Genomic DNA, 18819 nt, shown 5'->3' with positions numbered 1-18819 from the left:
CGGTTGCAAACCGCATCTAGCATGCGTCTGAAATTCCCCATCAGAAGCGCAAAGTTGAAACACTAACCCCCCTTGGTGCCCATCTTATCTCTCAGAAATATACTGACAGGCCTTTGAAAGAACGAGGGACTGACCAAACTGGATTGCTGGTAAATGCAAATGTGCTTTCATGCATCCGTAATGTGTTACACTGGAAATCTTGAGGGTCAGTTTAACCTGACTCGTCGGGCGGGAAACCCACTGGATCGGGTGGAATCCTGGTTTTACACGCGGCCCAGTATTGCTCTCCATTGCCTTCAGTAGAGAGTAAAATCGAGCAGGGTGTAAAACCAGCGTTCCACCCAATCCCGTCAGTTTCCCCATGGGCGAATTAGGTTAAAATTGCCCCCGTGTGTCTGTACACCATTTCCTCTCCACATACTTCACTTTCTACTGTCACGATTCTTGGTCACAGTTTTTAACATTGAAAATGCCAATGTAACCGGTTATAATGGGAATTCCCTATGTAAACAGATCACTTAAGTTGCAGGCTGTGACCACAAGGTGTCATTGTAGCTCCACTGTGTCCTGCACCATGATATCCAATTCCAATTCCAATTAAAATGCTTTATTGGCATGAAAGTTTACAGAGAACCATATTGCCAAAGCTTACATAGCAAAAAGGTACAGTTTTCCAACATTCTGTAGGTGTCAATCGATTTGACACTGACACTGCACGAGCAATGCCACAGGAGATGATCTAGGTAACAAGGAAACTATCAACACAAATGCCAATTGTTAACCTTCCCCCTCCTGCTGATGGGAACTTGACCTTTTACCAGGTCAGATTTATAATTCCGCAACTTTGGTGTCCTATTCAATGGCAAGCTGACCTTCAACCCCACATCCTCTCCATCGCAAAGAGCCTACTTCCACCTCCATAACGTCACCTGTCTCTATCTCTTCCTCAGCCCATCTGCTGCTGAAACCCTCCTCCAAGCGTCTGTCACCTCCAGACTCAACTATTCCAGCACTCTCCAGGTCAACCTCCTATCCTCCACTCTCAGTAAACTTCAGCTCATCCTTAACTCTGCTGCCCGTATCTTACCCCGTACCAAGTCCCAGCACCTTACAGACCAATGTTGGATCCTGGCCCCCACATGCCTCAAGTTTAAAATTCTCATCCTCATGTCTAAATCCCTTCATAGCCTCACCCCTGCCTATCGCTGCAACTTGCACCAGCCCGACAACCCTCTCCCCACCCCCAAACTTTCCATTCCTTTGACTCTGGCCTCCTGTGATTCCATTCCTCGGTTTAACATCTCATCTGAAAGACGGCACCTCCGACAGTGCGGCACTCCCTCAGCACTACACCAGAGTGTCAGCCTGGATTGTGTGCTCAATTATCTGGAGTGGGGCTCAAGCCCACAACCCGCTGACTCAGAAGTGAGAACGCTGCCCACTGAGCCACAGCTGACACATAATGAAAGAAAACCGAGAAAGAAAATACATCAGCTGATCACCGAGACTCAAATATACAGGTTTTTGAAACCTACCTCTTTTTCTGGCTTATGAAAATGCTTCACAATGTTATTTATAGATTCCCCAATTCCTTCTTGGATTTGTCCAGCATTGGGTTCTGTCAGAGAAAAATGAAAAAGATGAACTGAGCCAACGGTTTTCCATGGGGAAAATGGTGGTGTTTGCCCTGGTGAACGATGCACCTGTTTGACACATCTCTGCGTTGCCGAGTGACTGATCATAGACTCATACCGCACAGGAGGAGGCCAATCGGCACATCCTGCCTTTGGCAGCTCTTTGCAAGAGCGATCCAACTAGTCCCGCTTCTCCTGCTCTTTCCCCATAGCCCTGCGAGTTCTTCCTTCTTAAGTATACATCCAATTCCCTTTTGAATGTCTCTGCTTCCACCGCCCTTTCAGGCAGTGCATTCCAACTCACTGACTCCAAAAAAATCGCCTCATCCCCCCTCTGGTTCTTTTTCCAATTATCTTAAATCTGTGCCCTTTGGTTACCGGTAGACCCTCCGGTCAATGAAAACAGTTTCTCCCTCGCTACTCTATCAAAACCCCTCATCATTTTGAAAATTAAATCTCCCCATAACCTGCTCTGCTCTAACTAGAGCAATCCCAGCTTCTTCACATAAATGAAGTCCCTCATCCCTGGTACCATTCTAGTAAATCTCCTCTGCACCCCCTCCAAGGCCTTGGTGTTGCCGGTGCTCTCTGTGGTAAGCTTGGAATTGCCAGATTCTAGCAACCGGCCAAATTCAGTCACTGCCACCCTGATGAAATAGGGCCGGTACAATCCCAGAGAGGTGAGCCACTGCCGCTGGGAAAAACGTCTATCTCCATGGTCCGATTTAACAAAAATACAATGCTTTTATTTATTGGTTCCTCCGCAACCCCCACCTACCCTCTCCCCTACCCTCTCCCCCCAGAAGGTGCTGACTTGATGGGATGTGGTAACAATTGCCAAATGTTCATCCACGTGAGCTCAGGCAATTCGACCATGAAGAGCATTACAGCCGATCTCGATCCTGTTCTCACCAGATGGGCACTCTCCTGCAGTGGTCATCAAGCAGGAGCCCTGGCCGATTTCATTTCCCCCCCCCGCTCAGGGGCACTGAGGCCAACTGTAGCGTCCCAAACGCAGCCTCAATCGGTTAGCTCAGCACAGACCGGGGTGATGCTGGCATCTCCTTGGTATCATGAGTTGCTCTTACCCACCAGGCCATTGGGAGGAGCTCCATACCATTTCTGCCCTGCAGTCTCAGAGCTTCATTATTAAATAGTAAATGCTTGTGTTTCAGGCTTTTTAGTGACACTCGGTGCCTCGCTGTGGGGTAATTTATGGTGCTGTGGTGCTCACACAAACTTCTCGTATTATGGGCCCACTGATAAAGCAGCTCCTACCTGCTGATGTTTATGGACATGCAGAGTTGTTTTGTATCTCGGAGAACAGTTGAAGCAGTGGAAGGATTCGCAGGCTGACAGGCCGCGACATGAACGCTCCATCCTTACACCAGTCGATGGGGTGGTTAGTCCTACATGGTGGGAGGGTTTTAGGGCTCCCACAACCCATATGATGAGGAGTGACCACACCCATCCACCAGACGCGTGTATCTCAGAGCTGGAGCTTCGGACTCCATTCGCCGGGTCTGGCTGGAGCGGGGTTCGAACCCTGCACCTTCTGAGGCAGAGGCGGGCGTGCTACCACTAAGCCAAAGGCTCATTTCTATAGGACGTGTAGTGCCAGCAATAGTGACCAAGTCGAGCTTACTTTGCGGCCATCTTATAGATCGGTTACTGTCCTTGGAAGAAAATGGAACAACTTTTTTGGTGCTCATCAGATGAAGGATGCTAAAGGACAGGTATAGATAGCAGTTAGATGCAGAGTAAAGCTCCCTCTGCTTTGCCTCAACAATATACCTCAGAGGAGTGCCCCCTACTGAATAGCAGTGGGAAGTATCTCCTAACATGAACAGTCCAATCGACCTAACGGGATCTCCCTAAATTTGGTATGGCTCTGGACTGCAGTTATACTCGGCCTGACGTGAAGCCCAGGTGGTGCGAGACTGCCTCCCAGAGAGGGCCTTGCATCCCATGGATTGAGTGAGCCCGGAGGAGTCACATTGTTGAGCCGGTTCGCAAGCTATAAGGGCGGGCGTTTGCCTCCGTGCACTCACTGGCTGTCTTCCCTCCGAGGGAGGTGATGCTCAGTCGCCGTGCGGTGGTCGGGGATCGTAGCTGAGGCGGAGTCCGGCACTGTTTGCTCAGGTCCTCCTCCACCACCGGGGTGATGAGTTCGCCGACCAGGATCCTCTCCAAACTGCCGTCGTCTACTCCTTTCCCGAGCCACCGCCCACAGGGGAACCTGGCGTGATGTGATACAGAAGCACAAGCCATTAAACAAAACTGTGGCAACACCGCATAAAAGCCATTTTTTATCGCAGCGGATCCGAAGTAAACGTTGCCTGTTTCTAAAAGATGTTCTTGTGTTATGGGTTCCTTCAACGATCCACTGTAGCTCCCAATGCCTTACTACAGGCCGCCCCTCACTCTCTGTGCTCCCTAACTACCAGAATGTATTAGCACATTATACATATGAAGTATTATATATACACATGCGTGTGTGTATATATGAGTGTGTGTCTCTCTCTCATATATATACACACACATACACATATAGATAGTGGGCCGTATATTCTGATCCCTACGGGTGTGTACGAGCTGTGTACACACCCGTAGGGACATTGGAAATGCCGGTTTCAGGCATGCGAAGCGCATGCGCTGAAAACCGGCATTTCCGATCTGTCAAGAATGCTCTTGACAGATCGGATGCCTGCCCTGGAGAAGGGCCTCTGTGAGCGGAGAGTTCCGCTTTCTGCAGAACCTCCGCCCGCTGAAAACCCTTAGAACTCTTACGCCTGGTAAAATCTTACGCCTGCTTTTACCAGCATAAGAGTTGAAAAAAGTTTTTTTTTAAATTTCACTCATTTATCATTTAAAAATACTTTAAAAAAAGGTGTTTATTTTTAGCCCCGTAAAAAACTTCAATTATTTTTTTCAAAAAATTACATTTTTGTTTAAAATATTTAATTTATTGTAATTTCAACTCATTTTAAAAATGTGATTTAAAAAAAAAATGTATTTAATGTTTTACAGTGCTTTTGGGGTGATCTCCATTCATATATTTGACAGGTCTATCTGTCAAGTGTATGAAGGGAGATTCCCTTCTCCTATTGGCTCTCCGTGGCCCACGTGATCCCAGGGATGCTTGCGAACCGCATGCACCCCTGGGATACCTGGGCCCTGCGCATTTCGAGTTGGAGAAGCCCAGGAGCGGAAGTATACGCACCTCGGGAGCCCTCAGGTAAGTCCGTAGATTTTTTCCAGATCGGAGGCCTCCGCACACAGGAAGCCTCCGATCGGAAAATACAGGCCATTATATACACGTTTAGATATATATATATATAAACACAGATATATATACATATGTGTGTGTAGATGTATTTGTATACATATACATGGTTGTACATGTGTGTATTTCCCCTGTTCGTTTTCTGGATGTTTTAATATGTCTGTCCACACCGCTCTCTCCACAGGTACTGCCTGAACTGCCGTGTGTTTCCAACATTTCTTGGGTTATTATTTCAGATCTCCGGCAGTACGTTCCTTTATACGTGACATTGTCCGGGATTGCAAGCAGCCGGCCAAGTGAATTGCGCAGACTTGCCAAAAGAAGCGTTTTCTGCAGCGTTGTTAAGACCTTACCTGTAGGTGTGTCCAGTAATCTCGTTCCTGACCATCACGCAATCCACCAGCCACTTGGCCAAAAGGCCCGAGTTGTCGTGTCCGATCTGAACCGTTGTCAGTTTGCCCAGATTCTGGCACTGAAAGAGTGAAAGAGGAGACATTCTTTAGCAATTCGCATCCCACCACCGCAACACATAGTCTGCTCTCTGGGACAGTCTCCACTCCCCTCCCCTCCCTGCTGACTCTTCTCTAGATCCATTCGGCCCATAGTGCCCATGCTAGAGTAATCCAAAACCAATCTCATTATCCTGCCCTCTCCCCATAGCCCTTCATCTTCCTGTGCTTCAAAGGTTAAATAGGAAGATAAAAGGGAATGGAATCTAAAAGTAGGGAAGTCCTGTTACAACTGTGCAGGGCGTTGGTGAGACCACACCTGGAGTGCTGCGTACAGTTTTTGTCTCCTTATTTAAGGAGGGATATACTTGCATTGGAGGCAGTTCAGAGAAGGTTCACGAGGTTGATTCCAGAGATGAAGGGGTTGTTTTATGAAGAAAGGTTGAGCAGGTTGGGCCTATACTCATTGGAGTTTAGAAGAATGAGAGGGGATCTTATTGAAACATATGTTGGGATCGACAGAAATCAACAGGCTGAGACTTTCTTTTGGTAAAGGACAAAACGTGTCCTGCTTTAATCACATCTCCACATGGACTGAAAAACCTCAGCCCCGTGCAGGGTTACAAGCAGGGGCTATGATGTCATCACGTAACCCGACACTCTTAAAGGGCCCGACACTCTTAAAGGGGCCCTGCACCAATAACCTAACCCAGCATGTACATACCACAGCATTGCTTTACAAAGTGAATTGTGTTAGGTACATATAACAGCATTGGGTACACATTGTGTTATTGTCCCTTTGTGGCCTCCGCCACATATGCCCCCCCAGAATTCACAAGTACTGGCAATGTCAGTCGTCGGGGGGGCCGGATCAATCGGTTGGAACGGCTCCTCGATTCTGGGGTGGAGACCGGGGGGTTCGTCGGGGGGACCTCGGGCGCTCGGTGGTGAACGGAGGGCGTGGAAAGCAGAGGTCGTCCCCGTCTCGGGGGCTGTGCCAACTCAACGGGTCGGTCCAGATCCAGGTGGGCCGGCTTGAGGCGGTCGACGGAAATGCAGTCCGGTTTGCCGCCGACATCTACGACGAAGGTCTTGTCCCCGGTTTCCAAGACATGGAATGGCCCATCGTAGGGTGGCTGCAGAGGTCCCCGGTGGGCGTCGTGGCGGACGAAAACGTACTCCGCCGCATGAAGGTCGAGTGGAACGTGGGACTGTGGGAGGCCGTGCTGCGACGTGGGCACCGGAGCGAAAATCTTGGCGTTGTCTAGAAGGTCGGACCGCTGACGGGCTGCGGACCAAGGCTCCATTGCGTTGGGGACGAAATCCCCGGGAACCCGCAGCGGCTGTCCGTAGACGAGCTCGGCGGACGAGGATTGGCGGTCCTCCTTGGGAGCAGTCCTGAGTCCCAGCATGACCCATGGAAGGCTGTCGATCTAGCCATCGTCCCGGAGGCTGGCTCGGAGCGCGGCCTTCATGGAGCGATGGAACCGTTCGCACAACCCGTTGGCCTAAGGGTGGTAAGCTGTGGCGCAGTGGAGTTTCAACCCGAGGCCTTGGGCGATGGCATTCCAGAGCTCTGACGTGAACTGGGGCCCCCGGTCGGAGGAAATGTCAGGTGGGGCGCCGAACCGGGTGACCCAAGTGCTGATGAACGCCCGAGCTACATCGGCGGCCGTCGTCGAAGACAGCAGGACGGCTTCCGGCCATCGGGTGGTTCTGTCGACCATTGTGAGGAGGTGGGTGAACCCGCGGGAGGGCGGCAGGGGCCCTACCAAGTCCACGTTAACGTGGTCGAACCGCCTCTCGGGTACTGCGAAAGGTATGGCGATGTACCTTGGAGCGTTGGCATACCACGCAGGTGCTGGCCCAGTCGCGCACGTCTTTCCTGAGCCCGTGCCAGACAAACTTGGCCACCACCAGTTTCTGCGATGGCTTCCTGCCTGGGTGGGAAAGATTATGGATGGCATCGAATACTTGCCGTCTCCACCCTTGGGGCACGATGGGACGTGGCTGTCCAACGGAGACATCGCACAGGAGTGTGGTGCCGGCATCGTCGAATGCGACATCTGCGAGTTGAAGGCCTGTGACCGCCGTTCTGTAGGCCTGGACGTCCATGTCGGAGGCCTGGTCGGCCGCCATGTGGGTGTAATCGACTCCGAGGTATACGGCGCTGGCGACGGCTCGGGAGAGGCAGTCGGCGACGGGGTTGTCTTTCCCAGCCACATGCTGGATGTCCGTCGTAAATTCCGAAATGAAGGCCAAGTGGCGTTGCTAACGGGCCGACCACGGCTCGGAGGCTTTGGCCATGGCAAAGGTCAATGGTTTGTGGTCCACGAACGCCATGAACGGGCGGGCCTCCAACAGGAAACGGAAGTGTCGGACAGCGAGGTAGAGGCCGAGGAGCTCGCGATCAAATGTGCTGTACTTCCGCTCGTTGGGGTGGAGCTGCCGGCTGAAGAAGACGAGCGGCTGCCAGGCGCCATTGACCCACTGTTCTTGGACGGCGCCGACCGCGTAATCCGAGGTATCGGTGGTGAGAGCGATCGGCGCATCGGGCAACGGGTGCGCCAGCATGGTTGCGTTGGCCAGGGCCCTCTTCGTGTCTGTGAAAGCAGTGGCCAGCTCATCAGACCAGTTGATGGCGAGTTTGTCGGGCTTGCCTTTGAGGGCCTTGTAAAGGGGCCGCATAAGCTGGGCTGCTCGGGGGACGAAACGATGGTAAAAGTTCACCATGCCCAAAAACTCCTGTAGGGCCTTAACGGTGAGGGGCCGCGGGAAGTCCATCACGGCCTCCACTTTCAATGGGAGTGGCACCGCCCCATCCTTCGTGATGCGGTGCCCGAGAAAGTCGATCGAGGACAGCCCGAACTGGCACTTGGCCGGGTTGACGATTAGGCCGTGCTGGCTGAGTCGTTCGAAAAGAGTCCGGAGGTGGGACACATGTTCCATCCTGGAGGCGCTGGCGATGAGGATGTCGTCCAGGTATACGAACAGGAACGTCAGGTCCCGTAACACGGTGTCCATGAGGCGTTGAAAAGCCTGTGCAGCGTTTTTGAGGTCAAATGGCATGCGGAGAAATTCGAATAGCCCGAACGGGGTGATCACCGCGGTTTTCGGAACGTCCTGCGGCCGGACGGGGACCTGGTGATAACCTTGGACAAGGTCCACTTTCGAGAATACCACTTTCCCAGCCAGGCGGGCGGAGAAATCCTGGATGTATGGGATAGGATAGCTGTTGGGGGTCGTCGCGTCGTTGAGGCGCCGGTAGTCTCCACACGGTCGCCACCCGCCGCCTGGTTTCGGGGCGATGTGGAGGGGCGAAGCCCATGGACTGTTTGACCGGCGGATGATGCCGAGGCGCTCCATGGTGTCGAACTCGGCTTTGGCGATGGCGAGCTTCCCCGGGTCGAGGTGCCGAGCGCGGGCATAGACGGGCGGACCGGTGGTCGAAATGTGGTGTTCTACCCCGTGTTTGGTGGCGGCGGACGAGAACGTGGGTCTCGTAAGGTCCGGGAACTGGGTGAGGAGACGGGGAAACTCGTCGGAGGCCACGAGTGTGCTGGACAACAGCATCATGCTGGACCTACTGAGGGAACATGGGAGCGAGCTGAAGGTTTCAGCGTTGATGAGACGTCGGTTCTTGATGTCCACCAAAAGGCCATTGGCGCAGAGGAAGTCAGCGCCGAGGAGGGGGGTGGACACTTTTGCTGTGACAAAGTCCCAGGTGAACCGTTGCCCGCCCAAACAAAGCGCCACGTTCCGTGTCCCGAAGGTGCGGATGGAACTGCCGTTGGCGGCTTCGAGGACGGGGCCGTGGTTCCCCCCTTGGATGTCTATGGATGACGCGGGCAGGATGCTCACCTGGGCGCCCGTGTCGCAAAGGAAACGACGCCCGGAGTCGGAGTCTGTAACAAACAACAAGCTGCCTGAACGGCCGACAGCCATAGCAACCGACGAGTGGTCTTTAGTTTGCTTCGACGTGGGAAAACTGCATGGGGGCCGGCACCTCCGGGCTTTGGGGCCGAACTGCGCATGATAGAAGCAGAGGCCTGAGGGTTGCCGCCGTTGGGCTGTATCAGTGGGGGTAGGGCTCCGCGTGGCCGCGCAGTACTGTTGCCCGGCGGAAAAAAATTGGTCGGCCTCCTTGGCCGGGTCGCGGAAATTGGTAATAGAAGAGTTGGCTAGCGCCGACTGTACCTGACCTGGTAGCTGCTGGAGGAACAGTTCCTTGAAGAGGTAACACGGCGTGTGTGTGCCCAGGAGGGCCAGCATGTGGTCCATCAGCTCCGAGGGCTTGGAGTCGCCAAGCCCGGGCAGGGAGAGGAGCCGGCGAGCGCGTTTGGCTTCGGTGAGGCCGAAAGTCCGTAGAAGGTGTGCCTTAAGCGTGTCGTATTTGCTGTGCTCCGGGGGGTTTTCGAGCAGGTTCACGACTCTGGCCGCGGTGGAGCTGCTGAGAGCAGAGACGACATAGTAGTACCTCGTGTCGTCCGCGGTGATGTTCCGGATTGCAAATTGAGCTTCGGCCTGGGCGAACCAAGTGGCAGCCTGTTGTTCCCAAAACTCGGGTAGTTTGATGGAAACGGCGTTCGTCGCGATTTCAGAAGAGGCCTTTGGAATCGTCCAAAGGAGCAGCGGGGTCACCAATGTTGGGATCGACAGAAATCAACAGGCTGAGACTTTCTTTTGGTAAAGGACAAAACGTGTCCTGCTTTAATCACATCTCCACATGGACTGCCAAAACCTCAGGCCCGTGCAGGGTTACAAGCAGGGGCTATGGCGTCATCACGTAACCCGACACTCTTAAAGGGCCCGACACTCTTAAAGGGGCCCTGCACCAATAACCCAACCCAGCATGTACATACCATAGCATTGCTATACAAAGTGAATTGTGTTAGGTACATATAACAGCATTGGGTACACATTGTGTTATTGTCCCTTTGTGGCCTCCGCCACACATATAAGATTCTGAAGTGGCTTGACAGGGTAGATGCAGAGAGGATGTTTCCCCTCGTGGAGGAATCTAGAACTAGGGGGCATAATTTCAGAATAAGGGGCACCCTTTTAAATCGGAAATGAGGAGGAATTTCTTCTCTCAGTGGATCGTGAACCTTTGGAATTCTCTTCCCCAGAGAGCTGTGGAGGCTGGGTCATTGAATATTTTTAAAGTGGAGATAGACAGATTTTTGAACGATAAGGGAGTCAAGGGTTATGGGGAGTGGGCAGGGAAATGGAGTTGAGGCCAAGATCAGATCAGCCATGATCTTATTGAATGGCGGAGCTGGCTCGAGGGGCCAAGTGGCCTACTCCTGCTGCTACGTCTTATGTCTTATAAGGTAAATCGCAAAGTACTAATCTGGTGACCCTAAGCTTGAGTTTTAAAGACCAGACTGTATGAGAAGAGGAAGACTAAATGAGGCTAAAAAAAACTCCCCGTTTTGGAATGGAGGAGTTATAATTGGAAAAGGTACAATGGAATTTGAATGCCGATTCCATGATTGGATGCTCTCTGCAAGCTCAAGCCTGTAGGTCGTATGTTCAAGCCCCGCCCATTAATTCTAATGGATGGGAAATCACGAGCAGCGGGTATGTGATGCCCTGACCTGTGCTCCCTGCCAGAGCCAGTCCTCGCCAGGGAGCACCCGATCGCAGAGTCAGTCCTTTCATTTAACAAAGCGAGGCAGGTGAGTGAGGGCAATCTTTGAGGATAGATCGCAACACAGCAACAACAACCTGCATTTATATAACACCTTTTAAATGCCCCCAAGGTGCTTCACAGGAGCGTTATCAAACAAAGTTTGACACATAAGGAGATATTAGGGCAGATGACCGAAAGCTTGGTTAAAGAGGTAGATTTTAAGGAACGTCTTAAAGGAGGAGAGGTAGAGAGGTGGAGAGGTTTAGGGAGGGAATTCCAGAGCTTGGACCCTAGGCAGCTGAAGGCATGGCCACCAATGGTGGAGTGATGAAAACTGGGGATGCGCAAGAGGCTAGAATTGGAGGAATGCAGAGATCCTGGAAGGGTATAGGGCTGGAGGAGGTTACAGAGATAGGGAGGGGCGAGGCCATGGAGGGACTGAAAAACAGTCTGAGAGTCACTTTGTTTAAAAAGAAAAGCGCAGTTGAAGTAAGGGCAGGCCGTGCGTGATATACCAACCTCAAAAGTCATCTCCAAGACGTTCTTGGGGACCTGCATCACACCAGTGTCCCCCAGCTCACCCGACACACCGATCCAAGGATTGGAGGTGGTGATGGAGTTACTCAGCTTTTTGATGGGGATAATGACAGCTCTGTATGGGATCACTGCGGGAAGCAAAAAGAGACGTAGCAGAAATCATTGTTAGAACAAAAATAAACACCACCCCCACAGAGCAAACCCGCCCATCCCTCCCTGGCATTGTACGTGAAGCTGTTCAAGGCTCAGTGGGTAGCACTCTTGCCTCTGAATCAGAAGATCGTGGGTTCGAGTCCCACTCCAGAGATTTAAGCACATAATCTAGGCTGACACTTCAGTACAGTGCTGAGGGAGTGCTGCACTGTGGGAGGTGCTGTCTTTCAGATGAGACGTTAAACCGAGGCCCCGTCTGCTCTCTCAGATGGATGTAAAAGAACCCATGGCACTATTTCGAAGAAAAGCAGGGGAGTTATCCCCGGTGTCCTGGGCAATATTTATCCCTCAATCAACTCTGAAAAAGCAGATTATCTGGTCATTATCACATTGCTGTTTGTGGGAGCTTGTTGTGAGCTAATTGGCTGCTGCGTTTCCTGCATTACAACAGTGACTACACTTCAAAATTACTTCATTGGCTGTAAAGCACTTTGGGACATCCGTTGGTCGTGAAAGGCATATTGTCATAGAGTCATTACGGCACCAAAGGAGGCCATTCAGCCCATCGAGTCCGTGCCGGCTCTCTGTAGAGCAATCCAGTCAGTGCCATTCCCCCGCTCTATCCCCGTAGCCCTGCAAGTTTATTCCCCTCAAGTGCCTATCCAATTTCCTTTTGAAATCATTCATCGTCTCCGCTTCCACCACCCTCGTCGGCAGCGAGTTCCAGGTCATTACCACTCACTGCTAAAAAAGTTCTTCCTCACATTGCCCCTGTATCTCTTGCCCAAAACCATAAATCTGTGTCCCTTAGTCCTTGTACCATCAGCTAATGAGAACAGCCTTTCTCTGTCTACCTTATCCAAACCTGTCATAATCTTGTACACCTCTATCAAATCTCCCCTCAACCTCCTTTGCTCCAAGGAGAACAACCCCAGCTTCTCCAACCTAACCTTGTAGCTAAAATCCCCCATCCCTGGAATCATTCTGGTAAATCTCCTCTGCACCCTCTCAAGGGCCTTCACATCCTTCCTAAAGTGTTGCGACCAGAACTGGACGCAATACTTTAGTTGTGGCCTAACCAGAGCTTTATAAAGGTTTACCATAACTTCCCTGCTTTTGTACTCAATACCTCTATTTATAAAGCCCAAGATCCCATATGCTTTGCTAACTACTCTCTCAATATATCCTGCCATCTTCAAAGCTCTATGCACATGAACCCCCAGGTCCTTCTGTCCCTGCACACTCTTTAGAACTGTGCCATTAAGTCTATATTGCCTCTCCCTATCCCTTCTGCCAAAATACATCACCTCACACTTCTCTGTATTAAACTCCATCTGCCACTTGTCTGCCCATTCTGCTAGCCTTTCTATGTCCTGTTGCAGTCGATTGGTATCATCCTCACTGTTTGCCACACCTTCAACTTTGGTATCATCGGCAAATTTTGAAATTTTACTCTGTATTCCAATATCCAAGTCATTTATATATATCAAAAAAAGCAGTGGTCCTAGCAGTGACCCTTGGGGAACACCACTCTCTACCATCCTCCAGTGTGAAAAACAACCACTTACCACAACTTGCTGTTTTCTGTCTTTAAGCCAATTCCTTATCCAAGCTGACACTGACCCTCCTATTCCATGAGTCTCAATTTTGCTAACCAACCTTTTATGTGCTACTTTGTCAAACGCTTTCTTAAAATCCATATAGACAACATCCACCGCATTCCTTTCATCAACCTTCTCTGTTACTTCATCAAAAAATTCAATTAGATTAGTCAAACACGATCTGCCTTTTACAAATCTGTGCTGGCTCTCCTTAATTAACTTAAGCCTCTCCAAGTGCCTGTTAATTTTTTCCCTGATTATTGTTTCTAAAACCTTACCCACCACTGATGTTAAACTGACTGGCCTGTAGTTACTAGGATTGTCCTTACACCCTTTCTTGAACAAGGGTGTCACATTTGCCACTATATAAATGCAACTATATGGCGCTATATAAATGCAACTCTTCTTCTTTCTATATTGATCGCCAGCCAGTGGCAGCAAGGCATGCAGGACTCCCACTGTCAACAGCACCCTACCAGTATTAAAGGAGTGAGTGGAGGGTGGGGGGGGGGGGAAACTGAGTCCTCTCCCACCAGGTCCTGAACTGACCCTAGGACACAAGACCTGGCTGTAGGAGGATGTGTAAATCAGTCACTCACATAACTGTGAGCCGCCTCCTACACAAAGAGTCTAATTTAAAATTCACATCCTTGTGTTCAAATCTCCCCCATGGTCTTGCCCCTCCAAATCGCTGTAATCTCCTACAAACCTCAGAAATCTCTGCGTTCCTCCAATCCTGGCCTCTTGCGCATCCCCGATTTCCTACGCCCCTTCATTGGTGGCCGTGCCTTTAGCTGCCGAGGCCCTAAGCTCTAGAATTCCTTCCCTAAACCTCTCCACCTCTCTCTCTCCTCCTTTAAGACGCTCCTTAAAACCTACCTCTTTGACCAAGCTTTTGATCACCTGTCCTAATATCTCCTTATGTGGCTCAATGTTAAATTTTGTCTGATTACTCTCCTGTTAAACGCCTTGGGACATATTTTACTATATTAAAGGCACTATGATAAATGCAAGTTGTTGTTGTGGAGCGATTGAAGGCGCTCCAACCCCGGGACTGCAGGAGGGGGAGGAATTATCTTCCTGTTCATCTGGCAATGAATCTAATAAGGTCTGGCAGCGCATTGATAACAGCCAGGAGAGCACCCACAATGGTCGTGGATTCCCCCCTCGAGGTGATTCCTATTGTGATTTTGAAACTCTGTTGAGAGACAAGATTTGAATTACAGAGTCTAATTTCTGAAGGTTACATTATGTATCTAGGAAAGTGCAGCTAAAATGGCAGGACTCAGCCGTCAATCCGTATCCCTATCTGAAAGGGCCTTCCACTCAAAGTGGCGACTTCAAGACTGCCCAGTTACAAAGGAAGAGGTGAGAAATATTTATTCATACTTCATCGCTTATGTAATCAACATTGCTTTACAGCCGCTAAGTTAATGAGATGCAAATTTATGCACGAAATAGATAGGACCATTGATTAAATAAGAGAAACCCACTGTTCCAGAAACGGGTTCTTCCCCTCTTACACAGTAATCTGTCAATTGTAATGATTAATTACTGCACTCGCAGCTGTGGACTGGATCACTCGGGGAGAGACAGTCTGGAAAAAACCTATTTGCAGTTATTAGATCCTGGTTCATCTTCTTCCCCCATTCGGTAAGGCCAAAGAAAGAACTTACATTTATCTAGCGCTTTTCACAACCTCAGGACGTCCCAAAGTGCTTTACAGCCAGTGAGATACTTTTGAAGTATAGTCACTGTTGTAATGTAGGAAACGCAGCAGCCAATTTGCACACAGCAAGATCCCACAAACAGCAATATGATAATGACCAGATAATCTGTTTTTGTGATGTTGATTGAGTTATAAATAATGGCCGGGACACCGGGGAGAACTCCCCTGCTTTTCTTCAAAATAGTGCCATAGGATCTTTTAGGCCCACCAGTTTAATGTCTCATCCAAAAGACGGCAGCTCTGACTGTGCAGCACTCCCTCAGTACTGCACTGGAGTGTCAGCCTAGATTTTGTGCTTGGTTCTCAGGAGTGGGACTTTAAACCCACAACCTACTGACTTTCGGTCAAAAGTGCTGCCCACTGAGCCAAGGCTGACACTTAAAAGTATCCAAAGTGGGAGTTCTCTTCCTCACCCCTCCCCAATTCTCCTTCCCCCTTTCCTGAAGGCGGTGACTCAAGCTGGGGTACAGTTCCCCATGCACTGGCAACCCTCCAGTACCTCACAGAGTGCTTGTTCTGAGTGCATTAGCCTAGCCAGGCCTAACAGGCTGGCCTGATCCTGTTCTCTGCCAAAATCCACAACGGGTTTACTGGATAGCCATCAGGAGAAGGCTTAATTTCCCCCCACTTTCTAGTTCAGAGACCTATGGTCACACCTCAAGTGCTGCTGCAGGTGACAACAGATAACGCAGCAGAGACACTGGACATTCTGGTCTGTATGGGCTGGGTAGTGACTTTCCATAACAAGCTATCGGGCAAGCTATGCACTGCAGAGCCCAATGGGACAGAGGCAGCACACCGTGAGGTCATTGCCTCTACAAACCAACACTCAACATTGGCCATTGTACGTCCATCCAGAACTGATTTAAAACATATTCAAGAACCTAGATAAAGGCCCAGACCCAACATACAAGACACAAGCCAGCTCAGGAAGAAGAAAAGGGAAGAGATGAAGTGGGAAGTAGCGATTAGGTCATGACAAGTTTGTGTTTAAGAGCCTGTAGATTGGGAAAGGAAGGGAAGACTGAGGGAGGTAAGGACTTTCACAGATCTGAGGACTTGAGAAAGGATGAGTGGGAGTCGGAGACTCCAGGAGAGGAGGGGAGAAGATTGTAAGAACAAAATAACCATCTTATTTTGTTGTACAATGAATGTACTCAGCACCCAAAGTGACCTCATTAAAAGTCCTGGGCCTATTGCAGAGAAACACGGAGGATGAAGAGAAGGAAAGTAGTGCTGAGGTGATGCCAAGTTTGAGCCTAAGAAGCTTGAGGTCTGCAGGAGAAAGGAAAAAGATAAACTGAGGGAGGTTTGGGGGTCCTGGGAAAGAATGAGTTAGAGTCGGAGGTAATGCGATGAGGTTTGATTTCATAGACTCTTACAGCACAGAAGGAGGCCATTCAGTCCACTGTGCCTGTGGCGGCTCTTTGAAAGAGCTCTCCAATTAGTCCCACTGCCCGGCTTTCCCCATAGCCCTGCACATTTGTCATAGAAACATAGAAACAGAGAAGATAGGAGCAGGAGTAGGCCATTCGGCCCCTCGAGCCTGCTCCGCCATTCAATGAGATCATGGCTGATCATCCAAACTCAGTACCCTGTCCCTGCTTTCTCCCCATACCCCTTGATCTCTTTAGCCCGAAGAAATATATCTAACTCCTTCTTGAATATATTTAATGAATTGGCCTCAACTGCCTTCTGTGGTAGAGAATTCCACAGGTTCACCACTCTCTGGATGAAGAAATTCCTCCTCATCTCTGTCCTAAATGGCTTACCCCTTATCCTTAGACTGTGACCCCTGGTTCTGGACTCCCCGACCATCGGGAACATCCTTCCTGCATCTAGTCTGTCTAGTCCTGTTAGAATTTTATAAGTTTCAATGAGATTCCCTCTCATTCTTCTAAACTCCAGCGAGTATAAGCCCAATCGACCCAATCTCTCCTCATACGTCATTCCTGCCATCCCAGGTATCACTCTGGTGAATCTTCGCTGCACTCCCTCCATGGCATTTTCATGTAGTTATCCAATTCCCTTCTGAAAGTTATTATTGAATCTGCTTCCACCACTCTTTCAGTCCAGTTATCATGTCTTGACGTGACGCTGTCCCGACTTACTGATTGTCGTGAACACACTCGTAAAGCAGAAGTAGTCCACAGCGTTGAGTGACAACAGGTGGTAAAGGAATTGCTCCTTCTCGTCCTCGCAGCGCAGGAAGGCGTAACGCTTGTACAGCTTCCTGTCAATGGGAAAGAAAGACAGTCAACACCAGCTGAACAATAACCCCTCCGACTGCAGATCAAAAACAACAACCTGCATTTATATAGCGCCTTTAATGTAGTAAAAAGTCCCAAGGAGCTTCACTAGAATGTTATCAGATAAAATTTGACACCGAGCAACATAAGGAGATATTAGGACAGGTGACCAAAAGCTTGGTCAAAGAGGTAGATTTTAAGGAACAACTTAAAGGAGAAGGGAGAGGTTTAGGGAGGGAATTCCAGAGCTTAGGGCCAAGGCAGCTGAAGTCATGGCTGTCACTGGTGGAGTGATGAAAATTGAGGAGGCGCAAGGAGCCAGAATTGGAGTAGCGCAGAGATCTTGGAGGGTTGTAGGGCTGGAGGAGTTTACAGAGATAGGGAGGGGCGAGGTCATAGAGTCATAACGGCACAGAAGGAGGCCATTCGACCCATCGAGTCCGTGCCCATTCAAATCCCTCCATGATGGAGGGATTTGAACACAAGGATGAGAATTTAAAAATCGAACAGCACCAAATGCCCATGCTCTGCCTGACCATCAGATAGACTAAGGTAGAAATGGTGAAAACCACATATCTTCACACTCACATTTCCTCTCCTTGTACCCTTGTCTCCTGAAGCCAGTAGCTTGTTTTGATTTCCCTCAAAAGTGTGATGTGGTGCTGTGTAGGATAGTGTATAATATAATGGGGAAAATAGCTTAACAATACAGAAGTCAGCATTAATATCCTGGTATTAAAAGAATGTATTGTGTGTGATAGAGGCTAACACTTGGTTTAGATTAGGTCATTAGGATTCCACAGGGAAATGCTCAGCAAGTAGGAGGTGTCATGTTATTGCAGTTAAAGAAACATCAAAAAGTTTGTGTAAGAATTGGAGCTAGTTTGGAGCCAACATGTCTACTTTTCAGCTGTTATCATTCTGTTAAGATGTAATATTTATAACACTGAAAAATTGTGCTATCTTCTACTAAAATTACATTTACATTCCCGTGAGCATGGAGTGTACATGGGGCGACATTGTCACCTATGATGCAAAAAGATCACATGACAATAACCTCAGACCTGATAGGTTTAAGTCATCTGACATTGTCCATCTGGGTGTATAAATAAGTTCACTTTCATATGCCAGGCTGAGAACTCACCTGGATTGGTAAGTAATTTACAGGCTCCGATGGCTATCTTACTATTAAGTATATAGACGTATAACTTGCTTTCAGTTTCTGTCACTATTAATAAAACCAACAAGTTGATTTATCGCTAGCGTCCAACCCTATATAATTTGGATTAATCTACTCGATTGGTCTAACATACGGGTCCTTTTGCCCTTAGTACAAGTCAGCCCAGGCCAACCTCACCCATCACCTAGCAACAGACTACAGACAGAGGCCTAGGAAGAGACTGTCTTGAAGCTCTCACCACTAGAAAACAGTACAGAAAGAGTCACCAAGGAGCCAAAAATATAAAACACTTGTCCGAAAAAGCCACCAAGTCCCACAGCTCACACGGATAAAGACTGGGATTAGTGGGATGAGTCACCTGCTGCC

The 18819-nt window shown here is 49.5% G+C and overlaps 1 protein-coding gene across 7 annotated transcripts in view; it reads right to left on the bottom strand.

Moving 5' to 3' along the window:
• Positions 1–18819, bottom strand: part of LOC147106003 (DENN domain-containing protein 5B) — a 360273-nt gene that overhangs the window by 13860 nt on the left and 327594 nt on the right. For all 7 annotated transcript variants that reach the window (XM_086008626.1, XM_086008628.1, XM_086008630.1 and 4 more), the window contains 5 exons: positions 17136–17257; positions 11524–11669; positions 5274–5392; positions 3686–3873; positions 1536–1618 (listed from right to left, as the gene is read on the bottom strand). In XM_086008626.1, the coding sequence (XP_085864752.1) occupies positions 1536–1618; positions 3686–3873; positions 5274–5392; positions 11524–11669; positions 17136–17257 (658 nt within the window). The remainder of the gene's footprint in view (positions 1–1535; positions 1619–3685; positions 3874–5273; positions 5393–11523; positions 11670–17135; positions 17258–18819) is intronic.

This window comes from Somniosus microcephalus, chromosome 16, assembly GCF_052327205.1.
Source record: "Somniosus microcephalus isolate GS21.2 chromosome 16, FLI_Smic_1.0, whole genome shotgun sequence".
Classification (NCBI taxonomy): Eukaryota; Metazoa; Chordata; class Chondrichthyes; order Squaliformes; family Somniosidae; genus Somniosus; species Somniosus microcephalus.
The sequence above is the reverse complement of the archived record's forward strand: the minus strand, read 5'-3'. Positions and strand labels throughout refer to the sequence as shown.